General features: G+C 40.1%; 1 protein-coding gene across 1 annotated transcript in view; it reads left to right on the plus strand.

Moving 5' to 3' along the window:
- Positions 1 to 13,930, plus strand: part of SATB1 (SATB homeobox 1) — a 75,438-nt gene extending 61,508 nt beyond the window's left edge. Inside the window, exons 10-12 of the mRNA XM_084280589.1 lie at positions 9,861 to 10,064; positions 10,576 to 10,671; positions 13,309 to 13,930. Coding sequence (XP_084136715.1) covers positions 9,861 to 10,064; positions 10,576 to 10,671; positions 13,309 to 13,788 — 780 coding nt within the window. The 3' untranslated portion in view covers positions 13,789 to 13,930. The remainder of the gene's footprint in view (positions 1 to 9,860; positions 10,065 to 10,575; positions 10,672 to 13,308) is intronic.
- The last annotated feature ends 5,077 nt before the right edge of the window (positions 13,931 to 19,007 follow it).

Raw genomic sequence — 19,007 nt, forward strand, 5'->3', positions numbered from 1 at the left:
TTTTCATTTTCCTTTGGGGAAGCCAGTTTGCTTCACCTCTTAGAAATCATTTGCTACTTTTATTGAATGCAAGGAGAGAGCCTAACTGAAGGCATTGATCCTTTTCACCTGGGAAGAGGGGATGAGACAGAAGGTCCATGGCAGAAAGAAGCGTGCCTGCTCCACACAGCGCCTGTGCTAATGGCAGAAGCTGCTGCCTGGAAATATGGCTGGGCATCGGCTTGGCTGGCACTTCTCTTGGTCAGTGAGAAGTGTAACACTTGAGCATTGCTCTCTTTAGGAGCTTTCCCCTTGTCCCCAACCTGATGGCGAACTACCTGAAAACACTCTTGGGTTGGTTCCCACCATGGGCCAGTCAGGAGGAAGAAAACAGATCTCTCCAGCTTCCATTTGGATCTGGCTTCCCTATTATTTCAAGTCCATGCACAAGCAACTGTACTATAAATAAGGGTATTTTAGCTTTTTAAGGACTTCAGTGCCTTTATTTTTCCATGAGTGAGATTTCTGGATGCTCTCTTCTCATTTACTGACAGGCATCTGTCTATCACAGGTGTGGAATATATATATTTTAATTTTTTTTTAGCTCCACTGAGGTAATGAGCATTAATAATTTTCTGATTGTTCTGTGGCTAACAAAACCTGGAAGAATGTTAGGGAAAAGTTGCTTTACAATTTCCTAAAGAGTCCCCTCACCGATGGCTTTATCAGAACATTAAGCATTCTTCACTATGAAACTGAGAGCCCCAGAAAACAGCTCAACTGCAAGAAAAAGATTAAAAGAAATTTTCTCAGAATATTTAAATGCCCTACTCAAACCGAGATGAAAACAATTAGGTCGTAAAAATGTGTAGGGATATCTGAGAATGGACTCGAACTGAGTATGTTTTGGAATGATGTCACTTGTGGAACATCTTATTAGCTGAACTGAATTTGCAGTGAAATCCAAGTAGCTATAAGCCTGTGATTACTCCGTGTGTGGTAGATCTTCCTGTGATCCAAAATGAATCCTGGAAAGAAAAAGCTTATGACAAGAAGCCAAAGATTTAAATTAATCTCTCTGGGAAATTATAGTCTTTTAAAAAAAATAAATCTAACAACATGATATATACACATAGAAGTAATTATGGAAGTGACACTTTGGACCTATGACCTTTTTACAAGAGGTCTTTCTCCCAAAGCAAATGTTAAATCTCTGTAAGCAACATAATAATAAACATTTGCTCTTCACTTGTAAGTTGATAGTAGTAAAAAAGATTTTTTTTAATTGGCAGGCTCTTTCTGTTAAAGACGTTTTGCTAACTAAACTGCAGATATAGCTACTATACCAAAATTGATTGGATGTTGAAGAATAAATAAATACGGGCTATTAAGGGTCGTGGTTGGAATTAGGGTGTATTTGCTTTCAAGGGAAACATTGGTATTGCAGTGAAATCAGTACTTCTCTCTACTTAAATAAAAGATAAAGGGCCATATATTACCAGTCACCCTCTGTGAAACCCACTGACCCATTTTTATGTCTGTACTATAAAAAGTAATGTGCCAGACTAAGAATGACTTATTTAATAATTAGCAGTTGTTTTTTCTTGTTTAGATTTTCTTGTTGTTAATTCCATTGTTGTCACGTGTATCTCACAGATACAATGCCAGTTGAATTGTCTGTGTGAAAGAGGAAGGATCTGGAGTAGGATGCAGCAGAATAGAGCTTCACCCACTGTTTTTTTTTTCATCTATAAATTTTTCCCCTTCTTTTTACATATGAATGTAGTTACATTTCACGTAAGATTTGCCAAGTCATGCATATGATGGTTTTGATCGGGGCTTGTGCCTATCTGTCATTGCTAGGCAATTGAAGGCAATACTTTGAAAAAATATACATTTGAACAAGAGAAAGGAAAGGTGGAGGAGGCTGAGAGCAGAGAAACCAAGCTTGGGAGAAGCCCTTTGTTTAGATTATTTAATTCCCTCTGTACTCAACTAGTAAGTAATGATAGTTACGTTTTCGATCAGGTTTAGAGTTACGGGTTAGTTTTCTTCCCTTTCCATGACCTGGTGTCATGTCTCAAGTGGTCATACATAGGAAACATACCCACCAGTTTTGTTACAGCCTCAGACCTTAATCCACTGACTCTTAGCCACTGACTGTAGCACTGACTCTTAGCCACCCACCGTGGCTCCAGGTAGGGGGAGAGGTCTGATAATGAGGGATGAGACTCCCAAGAGCAGGGCCACAGCTCTCCAGGTCAGTTGGGTTTTGTACGTGTTTGCTGCTCGTCATTGAATTTTACAGGTTGATTTAGCAAGTTTCCTTTCCCTATTTGTTTGTTTGGATAGTCACAAGAATACAAATACATATTTAGTTTTTAAGTGCTGCAGCTAGAAAGGAGAAAAGCAGAGGGAAAAGAAGAGATGTTTGCAATCTTTTCCCCTTAAATATCACAAAAAAAATGCAGTGAAATACTGTCAATACCACTGCTTGCTGTTTGGTCATTTTTCTTTTTTTTTTAAATTTTTTTCACATCCCAGGGAAAGGTAACATCCAGACAGATGGTGCAGCTGAATAATAGGTTGGATAAGAAATTTAAGGAAATGGCATAATCTGTTTCAGTATTCTTCAAAGGAAGTTTTTCCTGCTAGTGAAGTTTACCTTTCTTCTGAAAAGCCCTATGAGGTTGTGGGGTTTTCAGTTTGTTTGTTTTACTAAATCTCATCTATTATGATGGCAGATAGAGATTTACTTAAAATTCACATCTGGCTTCCCCTTTCAATGTTCTAGTAATGAAAGCCAGTAATATAGATAAACCAGAGATATCTGGAGATAAAGGACAGCTTCAGGTTTCAAACTTCCTCTGATTTAGGGGAATGCTCAAAGGCAAAGCCTGAAACTTAAGGCTGATTAGTATAAATAAAATACTAAAGCAACCGTCATTCTGGGGACATTTATTATCACTTTAGGCCACGTCTCCAGAAGAGGCGTTTGTATTCTGGTGTCTCTACTCATCTTCTGGAACAAGCTGAAAAAAACATTTTTTTTTGCTTCTTGAATTAAAGATTCAGAATTTTGTGAGGAAAAAATAGGGGGATCCCAAAGAATTGAACATTCACAGGAGTTTTTAAAATTACTAGAAGGTATGTGCCTCACACAGGACAGCACTTAAAATGACTTGAAAATATAAGCTAAACGAAAAAGATTTTCACTAACAAATGTGTTGGTATCAAAACCTACTAATTGTGGTAGATTAATTAGTTTTCCTAAAATTTTAGAAAAAAATCCGGTGGCCTTTCTTTTAATAGACTTCAGTTTCTCTGTGAAGCATTTGGGTCTATTCAGCTTTGCATAGGAGATTAGCAGGACAATTTATGTATTTTAGGGAAGATAAACATACAGTCAGAATAAATTTTCCTGCAGTCAGAAAATTCCAGAAGAACATTTAAGGCTAAAAAGGACCATTCCCTTTATCTAGGCTTGTTCCCGTGTCTGAACCCACAGGTGTTTTGCCCAGAAAGTCGGATTTAAGTAATCTTCACCCAAAAATGAATTCTCAACTAAATACTCTGTTCTTACCCTGTGGTCGGTGTTCCCTGTCATATTTTTCCAGATAATACAAATGTAATGCAAACGGCACTTCCCAGACAAATTAAAGCAGTGTCCATTGTTACTTATTTGTCATATTTTCTTGTGCTGAAGTGACATTTGTTTATTTTTCTCCTCAATGCATGAGCTTACTGATTCAGAACTCTCTGAGTGTTCAATCCTGTTGAACGCTGTGAGAAATCTCAGTTGAAGGGTTTAATGCGTTTTCCAATCAATGTGTAGGGGAAATTTGGCCTTATCAATTTAAATGCTGGAGATCCTTTCATTGCATTACGGAAGAATCTTCTCTAAGCAGAGATTATTCTTAAGAACTTCATAACATTTAAAGGTTAATATGTTAGGTAAAGAATAATATCTTAAGACAAACATTTTTATTACAGGACATGAAGGGATAGTTCTGATTAAATTACATGATTATTTGAATGGGAAAGAAGACAAAGTGCATCATTTCTTGCCCTCAACTTTAATGCCTTTAATCAAATAATGACCTTCTGGAAATAGTTAATTTTAAGCATTTGGAAAGATCAATACCACTTTGCCACCAAAAAATGGCCCAGATGATGAAATTTGATGTATTTAAAGTACCATTTCACCCTTTTAACCTAGTAAATAATTTAAAATGCTTTCAGTACTCCTTTGCTACCATTATGTATCTCATGCAAAGTATTATGACTTCTCCAAAAGCAACCTTTCTGTGCAAATGAGCAGCTTACAAGTTTAATGCTAAAGACCAAGACTATATGCATATACTGTAGCAGTGATGTTGGCCTTTTTCCTTCTCTTCTATGCATGGATTCTGTTTTGAAAAAAATTTGAAATATCTGTGATGAACATGGCCATTTGGAACAAAAAAGAGATCTATGAAGCAAGTTGGATGGCTTTTGAAGGGGAAAAAGTCGATATTTAAAGTTTAGTTCACGAGTTCTTTTCCTGTGCTTTGTCTGTAAGCTTTTGTGTTAAAGGTGAAGGATTTGGGTTGCTCAGACAATTAAGAGCCCATTTCACCAAGTGTAATTTCATATCTGTGTTCTATAAACTGGAGTGCCTTCAGCATTGTAAATAAAAAAAAAATTGCCCTCTATTAGCATGTTTGTGGGTAGATTAAAAACAGTCTTCATTAACATAAGTAACACTTACAGATTCTTTTAAAAGTAGAAAATTATTTGCTGAATGATAAATTGCTAGCTTTATAGTTAGTTGCTGAAAATGTGCTCATTCAAAATGCCTACTTTAGTTTAGTCTACAATACTCAAATTTTTGAGTTGGAAGTACTGTTTAATGGATTATGTACTTAGTCTTTGTTCACAGTAGATGCTGAAATGCAATTCGCACTTCCTGCTAAAATGTTTGTATCAAATATCTCCCTATTTAGACCGATTTCTTTTAACACCATATATTTTTATTATACTATATGCCCCAGAGAATGATACAAAATAATCTTAGATATACTATACCAAAGAAAAACTGTTCATATCTTGGCATTGATAGTCTGAAATCTTTTGCCTTCTTAGATTCAAATTACAGCTATTTTAAAAAATGTTGGCATCTTGGTTAGTTATTCTGCAAGAAATAATCCTCATTTGGCAAATTATTATCACTATAACAAATTCGCTAAACAAAAGAGTTCAGTTGCTCCACCTTGAAGCCCTTTCTTCTCAGACTGGATGTGTTTGTTGCTGATTTGGAAAGCCTTGCCCAGAAAACATCTTTCATAGTTGTAATGCTACCTTCTTTGATCTAGTTAGAATTGGTATTTGCACCTTAAGTACAGATTTCAATTATCTTTCCCCCCCCTCCCCCCCCCCCCTTTAATATGAAAGATACCAGAATGCAAGAATAGTTTGTTAGAAACTCTACATGAAAGAGCAGATCTTATTTAAACACAGCACAGGTCAGACTGAATCGAATAGCATTTGTATACATAGATGAAATGCATAGATGCTTTCTTTAAAATAAGCATGCTCATGGGTCTTGCAGAGTCTAATGTTTGGCAGTTATCCCCTTTGCGCTTTTCCTGCAATAGTTTGGCAGTTCAGCTTTCACAGGTTTTTTTCCTCTAATGTCTTATGTTTCTGTACTAAATCCCTATCAGAAAACCACACAGAAGACTCTTATTTATTTTAAATATCTTAGGTTTAGCATCTTTTTTTTTTTCACCATTTTCTTGCTTACTGTAGCAAGACCTTTGCAGATGGTACTTGGTTACTTGAAAGTGCATAACAGTATTTTCTTTGTAGCAGATGGATTTAAGACTTTTAGTTCCCAATAAATGTAGGTTTACAATACATAACTTTACAGGATTTGTGTTGTATATAACAGGTTTGAACATATTATCTCAGAATTCATCTGCATGGCATTTTCAGCTTATCCAGGGCCCATGCCAGTATTTTAAGTAATAGGGAGAGCATAGTGATTGATAGCAGCTAAAGGCGTGATTTTGAATAGAAACAAAGGTTTTAGAACAGAAGGTGTCAAATTAAACTTTGTCAGTTTGAAAAGTAGTAACATCCTGAAAGTTCTCCAAACATATTTACATGTGGCTAATGTTTATATTTTGCTTTGTACTCTCTTTATATTCAGTGTAATGTTGCCTGGCAAATTTACTGTTTTAAAATCAAGGTTGTTCCCAATGTCACTGCAGAGTTTTGGGGGGTTTGCCTTGCTGCATAGATCTAGTGGCTTAATTATTTTGAGTCTGGTTTTTTTGCGATCTACTATATATTCTGTATTAACCAGCTGTGATCTAATCTGAGTTATAAGTATCTCCTTACTATTTCATGGTCTTTTCTGCTTCCTGTAAGACTATAAAGAGATGAGAATGCAGCGGTCCAAGCCCTCCTTCAGAATGAGTTGCTTGAACTAGACAGGAATTGCTCCAGACTTAAATTTGAGTGTAAAAGGAGAAAAATCAGCCTTGTTAGGTTCACTTGTTAATTCAACTGCATTAACTGCAGCAATTAATATTTCTTTAGACCAAATGGAAACGAAACTTAAAATTTTTATGGAACTTAAAATTCACCATTAGAAAAGTCTGTATGATCCCTTTTCCTACAATTTACAAAAACATTTCATATGTTCTCATTTAACTGAGGTTTATGAATGACCTTTATGTCAGCTGCAGAATTCCAACCCTGAAACTAAACAAAACACAGTTTTGTTTGTTTTCAACCAAAAGAAAGTGTATTGGCATAAAGTTTTCGGTCTCCTAACACAGCAACCCCCTGCAGCCTCTGTTATTGCCCATTCACTACCTTTTCTGAGAGTATTTGTGAGAACAACCTACATAGATAAACCACGGAGACCAAAAATTTGTTTCCATCCTTGTTTTAGAAGGATTCAGTTGGTTGTTTCCATGTTGCCCATCTCATGTTTTATCAGGGTATCTGTCTACTTCTTTAAAAATGTGAAGGAGCCAGTGGAAAAGAGACATTTTAGTAGGAAAACAGTCTGCTCCATGTACCGTGTCAGAAGCATCTGATTTCAGTATCTCAGAATCAGTTTCTCTGAAAGGCTTAGCAGAGACATTCTTCGGGTTACAGTTCAACAAACCATTTTTAGATAAGAAATTAGAAGTATTATTTCAGTGAACAAGTTGATAGTAAAATATTGGAAATGTGATATTAGTCATTGGTAGTTAATAAAAATAAGGACTGATGTAATAAGTATAGAAATACAGAGAAGACACTAAAGGGAGAAGAAATTTCGTAGTTAACATAAAGTGCTGTGAAATACGTTTAATCAGTATAAAATGTGATTGCTTAGGAATTATTTTTACTACTGAAAAAGACTTTATACTGTCTTTTTTTTTTATTTTAGTGATTCATGTGGTCACCAGGTAAAATATGTGTAGCTTCTAAATGCGTTGTGCCATTTATTTTCCAGTCTGTCTGTATACCTTAGAGAGCTCTCATGGTAGAGGACAGGTTGTCTTGTCTTCTTTTTCTTTCTCCCAACTGCTGCAGTAGTTGGCTCTGCTCTCTGTTTCACCACCACTGGAAGAGGACCACCAGTTTCAATGTGAAGTAGTGTAGAGCCCAGACAACCAAAGGACAGTTTTTATGCTTCATGGCAGGCTGGTTTTCTGGGACTTTTTTTTTTTTGTTAACTAAAAACGTTATAGCTGCATTTGAATTTTTTTAAAAAATAGATTTTTTTCTGTTCTTCTCCCCTCCATCCCCAAGAAACTACCTATATTTTCTGATTGCAACTTTTTAACGTGCTACAGCAAACGAATACCACTGTTGAGCATAACACAGCGTGTATCCACTTGGAAGTGAGGTGGGCAGAGAACCACAAGCAACATGGTGATTTTGTTAGGGTCAGGGAGAGTCCGTACATTAACCTGCTGGTGCATCCCTGGGTGCTTCACAATGGGGAGAGAGAACTCAGTTGTCATTGTTTTAAAAACATGTCACACGATTCCAGGTGGGACAAGCTGTACGTTATGTCCTCTGTATGGAGGTGTTTGCCCCATCTGGCTATGTCCTGATGCAATTATGGACATCCACCCTTAGCGCGTGGTCAAGGACTGGGGTGCTCTCCATCCCCGGGGGGCAGGGGGGGCCCTTCTGCTGCTGCTGCTCCCCTCCCTATCCCTTCCCCCTTCCTAGCACACCTAGTGAGTACCCGGCAGATTTTGGCCCCACTAAAATTTTCCCTTTCTCAGCTCTGCTGCCACCATTCTCTCTAACATTTGTCATTTTGATTATTTCTATTTCTCGGGGGCGTTTTCACCTGTGCCATTTGTTCAGTTTTCCGCTTATATCCTAGAGAATATACTTCAATTTTTTTATACACACCTCACTAAATATTTTCATATACAATATGAATGCATTAAGATTATTTGTTTACTTCCACTTCTTCCTATCGTAGCAATATTTTTACACTGCATTTATTAACTGCTAGCTAAAGATATGTCTTCAAGAAAATGTGTATCTCCACTGTATCTATGTATCTATTGTATCTAGTAGTAAACTAGTCTAGATAAACCATTTCTTCAACTACCACTACATATAAAAAGGATCTAAAAGCTTCTGTACATTTATATTATTTGTTGATTCAATAAAACGTCACATTATCTTTCCTACAGCATTAAGAAATAAAATTGCATGGACCTAGTTTTGAAAACAGATCCTTGAAGCTAAAAGAAAGGAAGTATGCATATTTTATACATGTAATATTTTGTTTCTAAATTTTAATATCCAGAAAAATTGCTGCTGATGCACACCGTGTTAGCTAGAGTGCCTGCACTCTTCTTTCAAAATGAGCAGTGCAAAATCAAGAAAAAAATCCTCAATTAAATTCCACGAATACGTAAGAAAACAATTGTTAAAATTTCAAGACAAACTTGTTTGTGTCTTTCAGAAGCAAATTAGCAACCACTGCAGTTCTTGCAGGGGATTCTGTGGACGACTTCATAGCTTGTATCCCAAAAGCACGTCTGAATTAGAGTAGGTACACTCTTGGACAACTTGCTGTCCCGTGATTTGGAAATGCTATAAAGGGTTTATCAGAAGCTTGAGCAGGTCTTGCCCTCTCCCCCAAACCCTAATGATGTACATAAAACTGGGAGAGTCTTTTATTTTTCCAGCTCTGTGAGCAAAATAAATGAACAGGTAATCATCTGTCCCTTGAAATAGGTTCACCTGCAGAGGCACCTCTACTTGTAGCAGACAGGAAGAAAAGGTTACTCGCCTACATCTAGTCGAAGGATTCCTTCCTGTCTTTTGAAAGGACATTAGGGAGCTCCTCTACGGCTGTGATTTACATTAGACAGCCCTACAGGCAAGGCAGATACTCAAAGTGCTTTCTTGTTTTGCATAGTAGGGCCAGGATTTTAAAAATTGCTCAGCAGACAAATCTACCAGCACCTGAAACACAGTGCTGATGCTCTCCAATGGGTGTAGCCTTGCATGAAAGAAAATAGGCAGCAGAGAGAATATGGCAGCATCAGAGAAACCCCTGTCCTGCGGAGGGGAGTATGTAGGGGATTCTGCCTTCACCAAGCAGTTTGTTTCCAATCAAATAGACACCAGCACTGTGGTGTGGGGCCAAGGGGAAGGTGCTTTCCAAAACGCTTGCGGTTGGCGAGGGTCTGTGAAATACCGCGTCATCTTCTCAGTGTATCAGTGCTTGCTTTAAGCCCAGCCTTTCTTACGGGGGGAAAGAGTGAGAGAATGCAGCACTACTAAAGTACATGTTTCACCCTCGTTTTGCCCCTCATGAAGTGAGGGGAAAAAACTAATGTTTTGCTGGTGTTATCTTCAAGGGGTGGCTCTGTGAGCTGTTACGTTGGAAAGAAGATCCCTCACCAGAGAACAGGACCCTCTGGGAGAATCTCTCCATGATCCGAAGGTTCCTCAGTCTTCCTCAGCCTGAACGCGATGCCATTTATGAACAAGAAAGCAATGCAGTTCATCACCATGGTGACAGGCCTTCCCACATTATCCATGTGCCAGCAGAACAGATTCAGGTTAGTTTACCTTGGCCAATCCCGCAGAGCGCTAAGTAAATAAAGCTTTAAACGGAGCAAAGGAAATTAGTGTTTCTTTCCTCCCGGCCAGGCTAAATGCAGGTCTCCTGGTATGCGATAAAAGCACGCTGCTGTCCGCCACCAAGAGTTCAAAGGAGATCGTGGGACCACCCACGGTTTTTGTTTCTGCTCGGTGGTTTTTCGCAAACGTGTGTGGACGCGGTGGCGCAGGGGCAGCTGTGTGCCGGGCAGGGCGAGCCTCCGTGCTGGCTGTCCCTGGCTAGGCAGGGGTCAGGTCCGAAAGGCAGCAGGCGGTGTTGGGCACCCACTGTCAAACACCTTACCGGCAAAGTGGGAGGAATGTGCTGGGCCACCGGTCTTCCAAAGCTCAGCTCGAACCCTCAGCAGCGGTGGCTCGCCCTGGGTAGGAGTGAAGGGAAGGGGATTCCTCATCCCACTTTAACCCCAGTCGAGGCTGGGGTGAGTCAATGTTTGTCTGTTTTTCCTTCAGAGCCCCTCTCCCACCACCCTTGGGAAAGGAGAGCATAGAAGCGCTTTCTTACCAGGCCTGCTGACCGCTGGACCTTGGCTGGGTGCTGCTCCGCAGGTGAGCTGGCACAAGGGCACCGTGTCAGGGAGAGAGAGGAGGGGATGCAGGACCCATGCTGTGGGGCTTGGAAAGAGCGGCCACCCGCCCGGCTCCTGGGCAGCCCCATTGCCCCCTCCTCAGGAGTAGTGACTGCCCTTTGCTCACACGGGCACCATGGACCGGGAGCATGGCTGGCTGTTTTGCTGAATATTGTAGCCCTGGTTGGCAGTGGGGGCTGCTGTCTCTCTGCACTGGGGACTCTTTAATCCCTTCTCATGAAAGACCCGAGGTCAGCCTTTTAGCTGTTCCCTCTTAAAGGGCAGATATTACCCCCCACTTTCCCAACCTCAGCTGAGACCCAGCCTATCATTTGTATTACCTATACAGAAAAATATTTACAAAGCTAGGAAGGATAGAGTTATCTTGCAGCCAGAAACAACACAAGTGTATATTAAAGATAAAGCAAACTGAATAAGACAATCCCTTAGGATATCAAGTACTAAAATAATTGTGAAAGCCTGGAAACTTGCTGTTTGATTTAGCAAAAAGAGAGAGAAAGATCTATATTAAGTAATAAAACAGCACTTGTTTGAAAATGTACATTGTTTTTAATAAAATCCCTTCTTAAGGGGATAAAAAGAGAAGCTTATGCACAGTATAAACATTAAACCACTATGCCACTTACTTAGATTTTCTTGCCTTGTTGATAAAAGTTGTGTGTTTGATCTCGCAAATATTATTCACACAAGCAGTTGCACTGTAATCTCTTAATATGACTTGTAAGAGTAAGGATTGGGAGATTGGGCCTGAGTTTTGTCTCTGCTCTTCTACATGGTAATCGTTGTAGATACATAAATACGTAGCTAAGACATGAGTTTTCCAACTATATATACAAAGTCTCCAGTCTTGTAAGAATTTAATGTGCTGGGAATAATCTTGAATCTCTTTGGGACTGAAGCCTTGAATGGGATGGCTCACAGACCGTAAAAGATGAAAGGATGTGAATAGGGATGGGGTGAGAGCCCTAATTCCACTAGCACTTGTGTCAGATCTTACGATAAGATCACGTAAAGCAGTGGCTTCCAAACCAGCTGTCGAGACCTATGCAACGTCTCCACAACCAGAAATAGAGCTGCAACGTGGGCAGAGTTATAATTCCTCTGATATTTAGACCATTTGTACAGTATTTTGTGCTTCTTAGGGTCTGCAGGCGAGCTGCAACTGGAAGCTTGGGAACCACTACCGACACACAAAAAATTGTCGAGGAGAGACTCGCAAAGGGAAATGAAATGTAGTGATAGCAACTGCTTGTTTTGCTGCTGCTGTTTTTTAATAATAACTGGTGGTTTGTACCATATGACAAGAAATTTGCTGATCCAAAATATCTTACTAACCAGCACTTCCTGTGCTGCAAAGCAAAAGAATTGTCAACAAAAACAGTAGCTGATAAATTTACTTTTGATTTTAAACATGATCTTACAATGGACTTGTGCTCCAGTGGTAGATGAGAAAAACATTTCTGTCCCTGGGGTTCAGTGCCTCACCTTTTAAGAATGTTTCTGAATCCATGCTTGCAAAACTTCATTTTAAGTTCTTGTTAATTATTTACATCATGATTTGCTTTATCTTACTCTTCTGATGTGCATACTGGCTCATTTTTATTGCCTCAGTTTTTGGAATGCAGTATGTTCCCTTCTAATAATAATAGTGCAACTTATTTAGAGCTTTGCATCTTAGTGCTTTATAAATATTAACTAAATAATCCCCAGCACAAACACAGAAGCAGGTAAATATGTTTGTTCCCTCTTTACGTGTTGGGATGCTTGCACGCAGGCAAGACAGGCCCTCTCCAAGACCACAGGCAAGAATGGTCAGAGCCAGAAGAGGAAACACAGATTTCCTACTTCCAGATTCCTTTGTCCTTTCCTGGGTGGGGTTTGACAGTGTGAAGTGTTAGGCACTTCCCGCTAACGCATTCTGTAGTCACCTTTGCAAGTCTGAGGAGACTTGGGCATACGCTAAGGTCCGGGTCAGCAGTGGGATGTTTCCTGGCTAAGCTAAAATGCTCTCCTCCCTCATCTCCCCAGCCCCTCAGCCTCAATGCTGCTGGAGCTTTGCAGCCCTTGTTTTTGGGCAGCAGCTGCTGCTGCTGGCTGAGCTCCTGTGCGCTTGCCCTCATCTGGCGCTTCTCTCACTTTGCCCTTGCTGCGGTTCTGGCTAAGCTGGTCAAGTTAATCCTACACTATGTCACCTACTTAGCATTTTGTCTTGTCCGCACTTGACTTGTGGAGCACGTTCATTAAAATCTGTCAGCCAAACCGCACTGATGTCACGTCACTGGCGCTTTCAGTCAGACAATGCCAGAGTGTTCCCTCCACCTCTCTGTCCCTGCCCCACTGGCCCTTTATTCTCCACGCATAGAGACACATGGGAGGTATGCGGAGAGTTACTAACTCGTATTTTAATTCTGCTTCAGCAATAAAGGGCCTTTTTTTCTTAGGTTTTCCTCCCCCCCCACCCCCTTTGTTCTTTAAAGTTACTGAGCTTTTGTTTATCGCTTTGCAATATCATCACCCCCGCCCCAGATTTTCTCGGTAATGCAAAATGTGAGCAAGAACAGACGTAAAAAGAAAACCGCTGTGCTTTGTCTTGCAGCAGCAGCAGCAGCAGCAACAACAGCAGCAGCAACAGCAACAGCAACCAGGTCCCAGACTACCCCCAAGGCAACCGACGGTAGCGTCACCAGCTGAATCTGAGGATGAAAATCGTCAGAAATCCCGACCGCGAACAAAGATTTCAGTTGAAGCCCTAGGGATCCTACAGAGCTTCATACAAGATGTAGGCCTGTATCCAGATGAAGAAGCAATCCAGACTCTCTCTGCTCAGCTTGACCTGCCCAAGTACACCATTATCAAGTTCTTTCAGAACCAACGATACTATCTCAAGCACCATGGGAAGCTGAAGGACAATTCTGGTTTAGAGGTGGATGTTGCAGAGTACAAGGAAGAAGAGTTGCTCAAGGATTTGGAAGACAGCATCCAAGACAAAAATGCAAACACGCTTTTTTCAGTTAAACTAGAAGAGGAGTTATCGGTAGAAGGGAACACAGAGATTAATGCTGAATTGAAAGACTGATCTAGAAGTATTATTTTCTTTCAACAGTGCCACTGGTATTTACTAATGAAATGAAAATTCCATCTTGCGTTCTGTCAAAAGCCTTTATTCATTGTTTGGCCAATGAATCTTCCAAAACTTGCACAAAAGTTGACAAAAAAAAAGAGGATAATGCAGACTGCACTAGATGTTTTACTCTGTTTTACAAACTGCTTCGCAGCAGCAGATGAAGCATTGAGGATTGTTTGATATTAATTTGTGTTCACTGGATACACTGTGAGTGTACCCAATAAGCATGATACCAGTGATTTTGATTCTGGAGCCTTCAGACAAGCATTACAACTTTTGTGATTTACTGTTTTTTGTTTCTGTTTTGTTCTTGTTTTTTAATTATTACTGTAGCACTCCACACTTGATCTTTGGAAACTCACATTTATTTAAAAAAAAATAAAATAAAAAGAGTTTGGTACTCTTGTTCTATTGTATGTTACAAAAGAACTATAGACTGTGGAATGCAGTTTAAAGATAACATATGCCAACAAATGCCTTGTATTATATGGCACTGCCGTAATTCAGATTTGTTTTCTTTCGGAAATAAAGGTCACTGTATTTTCTTTTTTTCCATTCTCATTGTTACATGGTTTTAAAGAAAATGAAAAAGAAAATGTGAAACACAATTTAGTCCTCATTATTTATTTGTAGATCCTGCAGCATCATGTTGTAATTAATTTTTTGGGAAGTTTCCGTTAAATGTAATATTGCTTCTCTTGTTATCATACTGATTTTTTTTTCTATTTATAAATGTATTTTGATGGGCAGTAAAACAAAGTGTCTTAAAAGTTTTAAATAGAGAAAATGTGCTTTACACAGTTGCCTATAAAAAGTGCTCTATGTTATCCAAGCAATTCATACTATAAGCTTCACTCTTATTGTTGTATGCAATTTTTACTATCATGCAAATAAGCTTAGGTAAATAAAACTAATAGATCACCTTAGAAACTTATGCAATTAATGTGAAAATAATTGATGTTTGCAATGTGTCTTCCTTTGGTTTACAATCAATTTTAAAGCTACAGCTGTATAAATTTTCTGTATAAAGGTGTATTTCTTTTTTATGAGTTTATTGCTATGAAAACACCAGTTATTTTGTTACAGCTGGCTGTTTTTATAAGTGTATCACGATTTTCTTTATGCAGAAATGTTCTGACTAGGAGTGGTTATTGACTGTAACTACACAATTAAAATTGTTTGTATGGTATGATATGGCAGTGTTTGTCTGCGTATGTGTATATCTGGGAGGAATAACTTGTTCTCAGTGCACCTCGTACCTTCTTGCCACCACTTTGAAGATGGCATTTCAATTGTTCTCCTTTAAAAATCACAGGCAGATTTTTTTTTTTAACAACCTTCTTAAAATTTGAATTTAGATAACGTGCGTCAGAAAGAAGCACAGTTTGGTTATGAAAATCATAACCTGTCTTTTCTTGGTTTAAAAACTTGCCTGCCCAACAGAGATAGCAGGATATTATTGAGTCAAAAGGCTATCAGGCGTAAACATATTTACAGTTCCTGGCAGTAATGCACTTATAATGGATACAGCTGGTTTTATTTTACACTAGAATTATGCTAACACTATTCCTTGCACTAATGTATAAACATTAAAAAAACACATTAATAGTCACGAGGTAAATAGGAAAGATGAGCTTTGCACAAAGCTGTCCCGTTCTAAGCAAGATTATTTTTAATGATCACTAATAAGGTTCTTGATAAAGCTGTAATAATTGGTGAGCCCTGAATTTATGCAAGGATCATGTCTAGACTAAAGGGAAGTCTGCAGCTGAAAGTTGTGGAGCAGACACTTGTTTTCTGGGAGAAACACAACTTCCATCCACTGCAATTGGAGTTTGAATTCAGCTCAGTTCTTCTAAAAGGACTACAAGATTGCAGAACTCAAGACGAGTTTCAGAGGTGGAAGGGAGTCTTAGATTGCAGCAAATTCCTTGGTTCAGTTCCATGAAGTTCTTTAGTAGGAAGATGCACGTTAGACAGCCAAGCAGGTTTTTGTTCCACACATTGAAAACCGCCACAGGTTGCCCAGGTCCTCTGTGTCAGCACCCTTGGGGTTCATTGAGCAGCTCCCAGCTGTGGCAGCTATGGACTCCGGGACTGTGTTGGGGCTGTGTTGGGAGTGTGTTGGAGCTTGGGGTACAGTCCAGTTAAAAGAAAAGAGCCTTAGTACCGCTCTGGGAGGGACATGAGCTTTAGGAGGGACAGAGGAGTGTAATTCGGTGTTGCTTTCCAGTTGTGCCCTCACTGAAGGGACCTGCAGTAGCTATGAAGCTATCGCTAGCCCAAAGCTACGCTGCTTGCAAAAGTGCAATCCCTCAGCCGAGTGCAGGGAAGCCACTGTGGTCGTCGTGGGGTTTCTTCACTTAACCTCAAACATGATTGTTGTCCTGCACAGCCACACAGGAGCTAGGAGACATCCCTGTTCATGGCTGTGGGACAGGATGAAGTGTAGTCCAGGCAATACACGCTGATTTGTCACGCAGCACAGTGCCACTGGTGCCCGTGGGCTGGCCAATGCGCTGACTGATCATTACAATAGGGCTGCTTAAGAAGAAACAAACAAAAAAGTCACTTTTAAACTGACACACATACATATGCAGGGCAGAAGGGAAAGTGAAGGAAAGACTCCTGTGAATGTACCTCTCTTGGCCCTAAAAGCTAATACACGCAGCACTCCTAGTACCAGGAATAGGGCAACAAGTCCAACATCCTATAAAAGCATAAGAAGAAATGTTTATAAAATTGTCTTTGCTATTTTGAAAGCAATTTCCTTTTCTTTTATCCTTTTAAGTTTTATGGGTGCTGAAGTAGAGGCCATGTGCACTTGCAGATGGTTATTATAGCTGTTTCTTTTCCATTATCTTCATTTTTCTTTCTCCTAGCCTCGCTGAGGTTATCTTCCAAGTAGTTCAGCCTCTGTAGACACATCTTACCTGCACAGAGGTTTGAATCAGTGCATTTTTGTGTCCCAGCGGGTGGGCTCTGAGTACAGTCTTTTAACTTGGCCTAAGTGACCAAAAGCATTTTTGTTAAATCCTTGGCAGTGTTCTCAAAGGTGATAGGGGTATTAAGGATCCCAACTTTATGTGGATGCGAGAGATTTATACTGTTAGGAGTTAAGCTACTACAAGCATATGCCACCTTGACTCATGGTTAGACTACCTAGAAAATTACCTTATGTCCTGTTCTGTTCCCTTATCTCACCATCTGGCGTAATCCTACCAAAAAGAATATAAAAAGAATCCTTTCCATTTCTGCAAAGATTAAGAAATCAGACTGGACTTCTGTAGTGAGGAAGATAAATTAAGAGATCAAAACACTATTAGTTGGGAAGTTGCTAGTAAAACTCACTGAGTAGGACTTCACTGAGAGTCTATAAAATTAGTATTTCGAATGTACTTAGGGAAGTATGGGGAAAGAATATTGCTTACTAGGAATAAATATTAAGCTGTAAAGAAATATAAATGCCTAAAAAGAGGGAACTGAGTGCTGGGTGGGGATGGCAAGACTTAGTTTTTGCTGTAAAAGTGAAGTTTTTACTGTGTTTTATAGTGTTTACCATAAGAAGTGGAGTATTTTTACTCCCTGCTGATTCCCATTAATCTATATTTAACTGACAAGATTTATGGGTATATGCTAGAGTCCCCAGCGTGTGTTTTTCAAGCCTGAAAGAAAACCACAGAGGCCAGGAAGTCCATGGCTTGGGGACAGGCTCAAGCCCCTGTCATGCATACAAACCAGGACATCGTTATACAGACCTCCCCTACGACACAGGATTTTTAAGTTTGTGCTTTGTATAGCTGCATTCAGTTGCTCAGATGACTCTGAAAAAAATGTCCAGGTTTTAAAGTAAATTCTTCCACTTATTTTTTTCTTTAAGTTGGGAAGGTGCAGCAAATGGAGACAGAAAGGGAGGTTCCCCCAAACAAGTGAGGTTTTTCAGCAATTTACTGAGTCAGTACTTCGGTTGTGTGCTGGGAGAGCAACAGGCATTGCTAAGTTCATTTGCCAAAGGATATGCCCTATATGTTAAGAGCACTATAAATTAGCTACCACAGAAGACCTACTTGAGCAGCAAGTATTAGCAATTCAGCTTAACTTTTCGAACTTGTGCTTTGATGTCAGGTACATTGCAGACACCAAAGGTATTTTGATTTTCACGTGATGATTTATATTGTGCTTTGAATAACAGTCCCATAGCAAAGCAGGGATATAAATATACTCCCAGGCCAGGTTTTTTTTTTCTTTCCTTTGCACACAGATGTAATTTTAGTTTGGTCTCCTCACAGTGCCTTGCGTCCACGCAGCCTTTTACTACAACAAATGAGCTAATAATTCAAACTGCAATAAGCGATCCTCCTTGGAGCAGGAGCAGTGCTACTTGGCAGCGAGTTTGTTTGCTTTCAGGTTCATACGGGAGCCTTCCCACCCGCTCTGCTGCTGGCAGCCCTCCCACAATCCCGCGCCACATTGTTTCGCGTTGGCCTGGCCCAGGCACCCTTCCTGCTCTGGGTCATCTTGCCCAAATGTCATCTCTGCTGGTCCCATGCCAGCACTCAGGTATATGCACCACAGTTTAATGTGAGACAGCAAGGGCTGTACGTATCGGATGTCACCTACCCTTTATCATCGCCGTTCCCACTGCGAGCCCCGCGGAGCTGCTAGAACAGGCCTCTTTCACTGGAAAGAGAGTGTCTGGAGCAAACCTACCATCAGGCAAAGTAGTTCCTGAGTTGATGGGGTGGAAGGAGCAAGGGGACATGCATCCCTGAGGGGAGCAGGAAAAGTAAATAGGAAGGTGCCCGACAGATATGGAGGCATCAGTAAAGCCACAGTAGCTGCCCTTGCATGGAGGAACGGGCTCGTTTTGCAAGCCGTGCTACAGTGATACCCAGAAAATACCTCAAAGTACTGCCAAGACTCCACAGAAAACGTTCCTGACCCAAAATGGCTCAGTGGTCTCCAATCATGGGATTTGCCTTGGCAGGCAACATCCAGGATAACACAAAAGCCTCCTCAGCTGTCCATGGCAAAAGAGATCCCCAACAGTTTGTCCTCTGGTACTGTCCCTGTGAGTAGGACATGCAGGATTCTTTTCATCATCTGCAGACTGACAGCTACCATGGCAGCTGCAGTTAGGACTCTCTTTCCAGATTACTTGCTTACCCAGA

The sequence above is a fragment of the Gallinula chloropus genome, assembly GCF_964237585.1.
Source record: "Gallinula chloropus genome assembly, chromosome: 2".
Lineage (NCBI taxonomy): Eukaryota > Metazoa > Chordata > Aves > Gruiformes > Rallidae > Gallinula > Gallinula chloropus.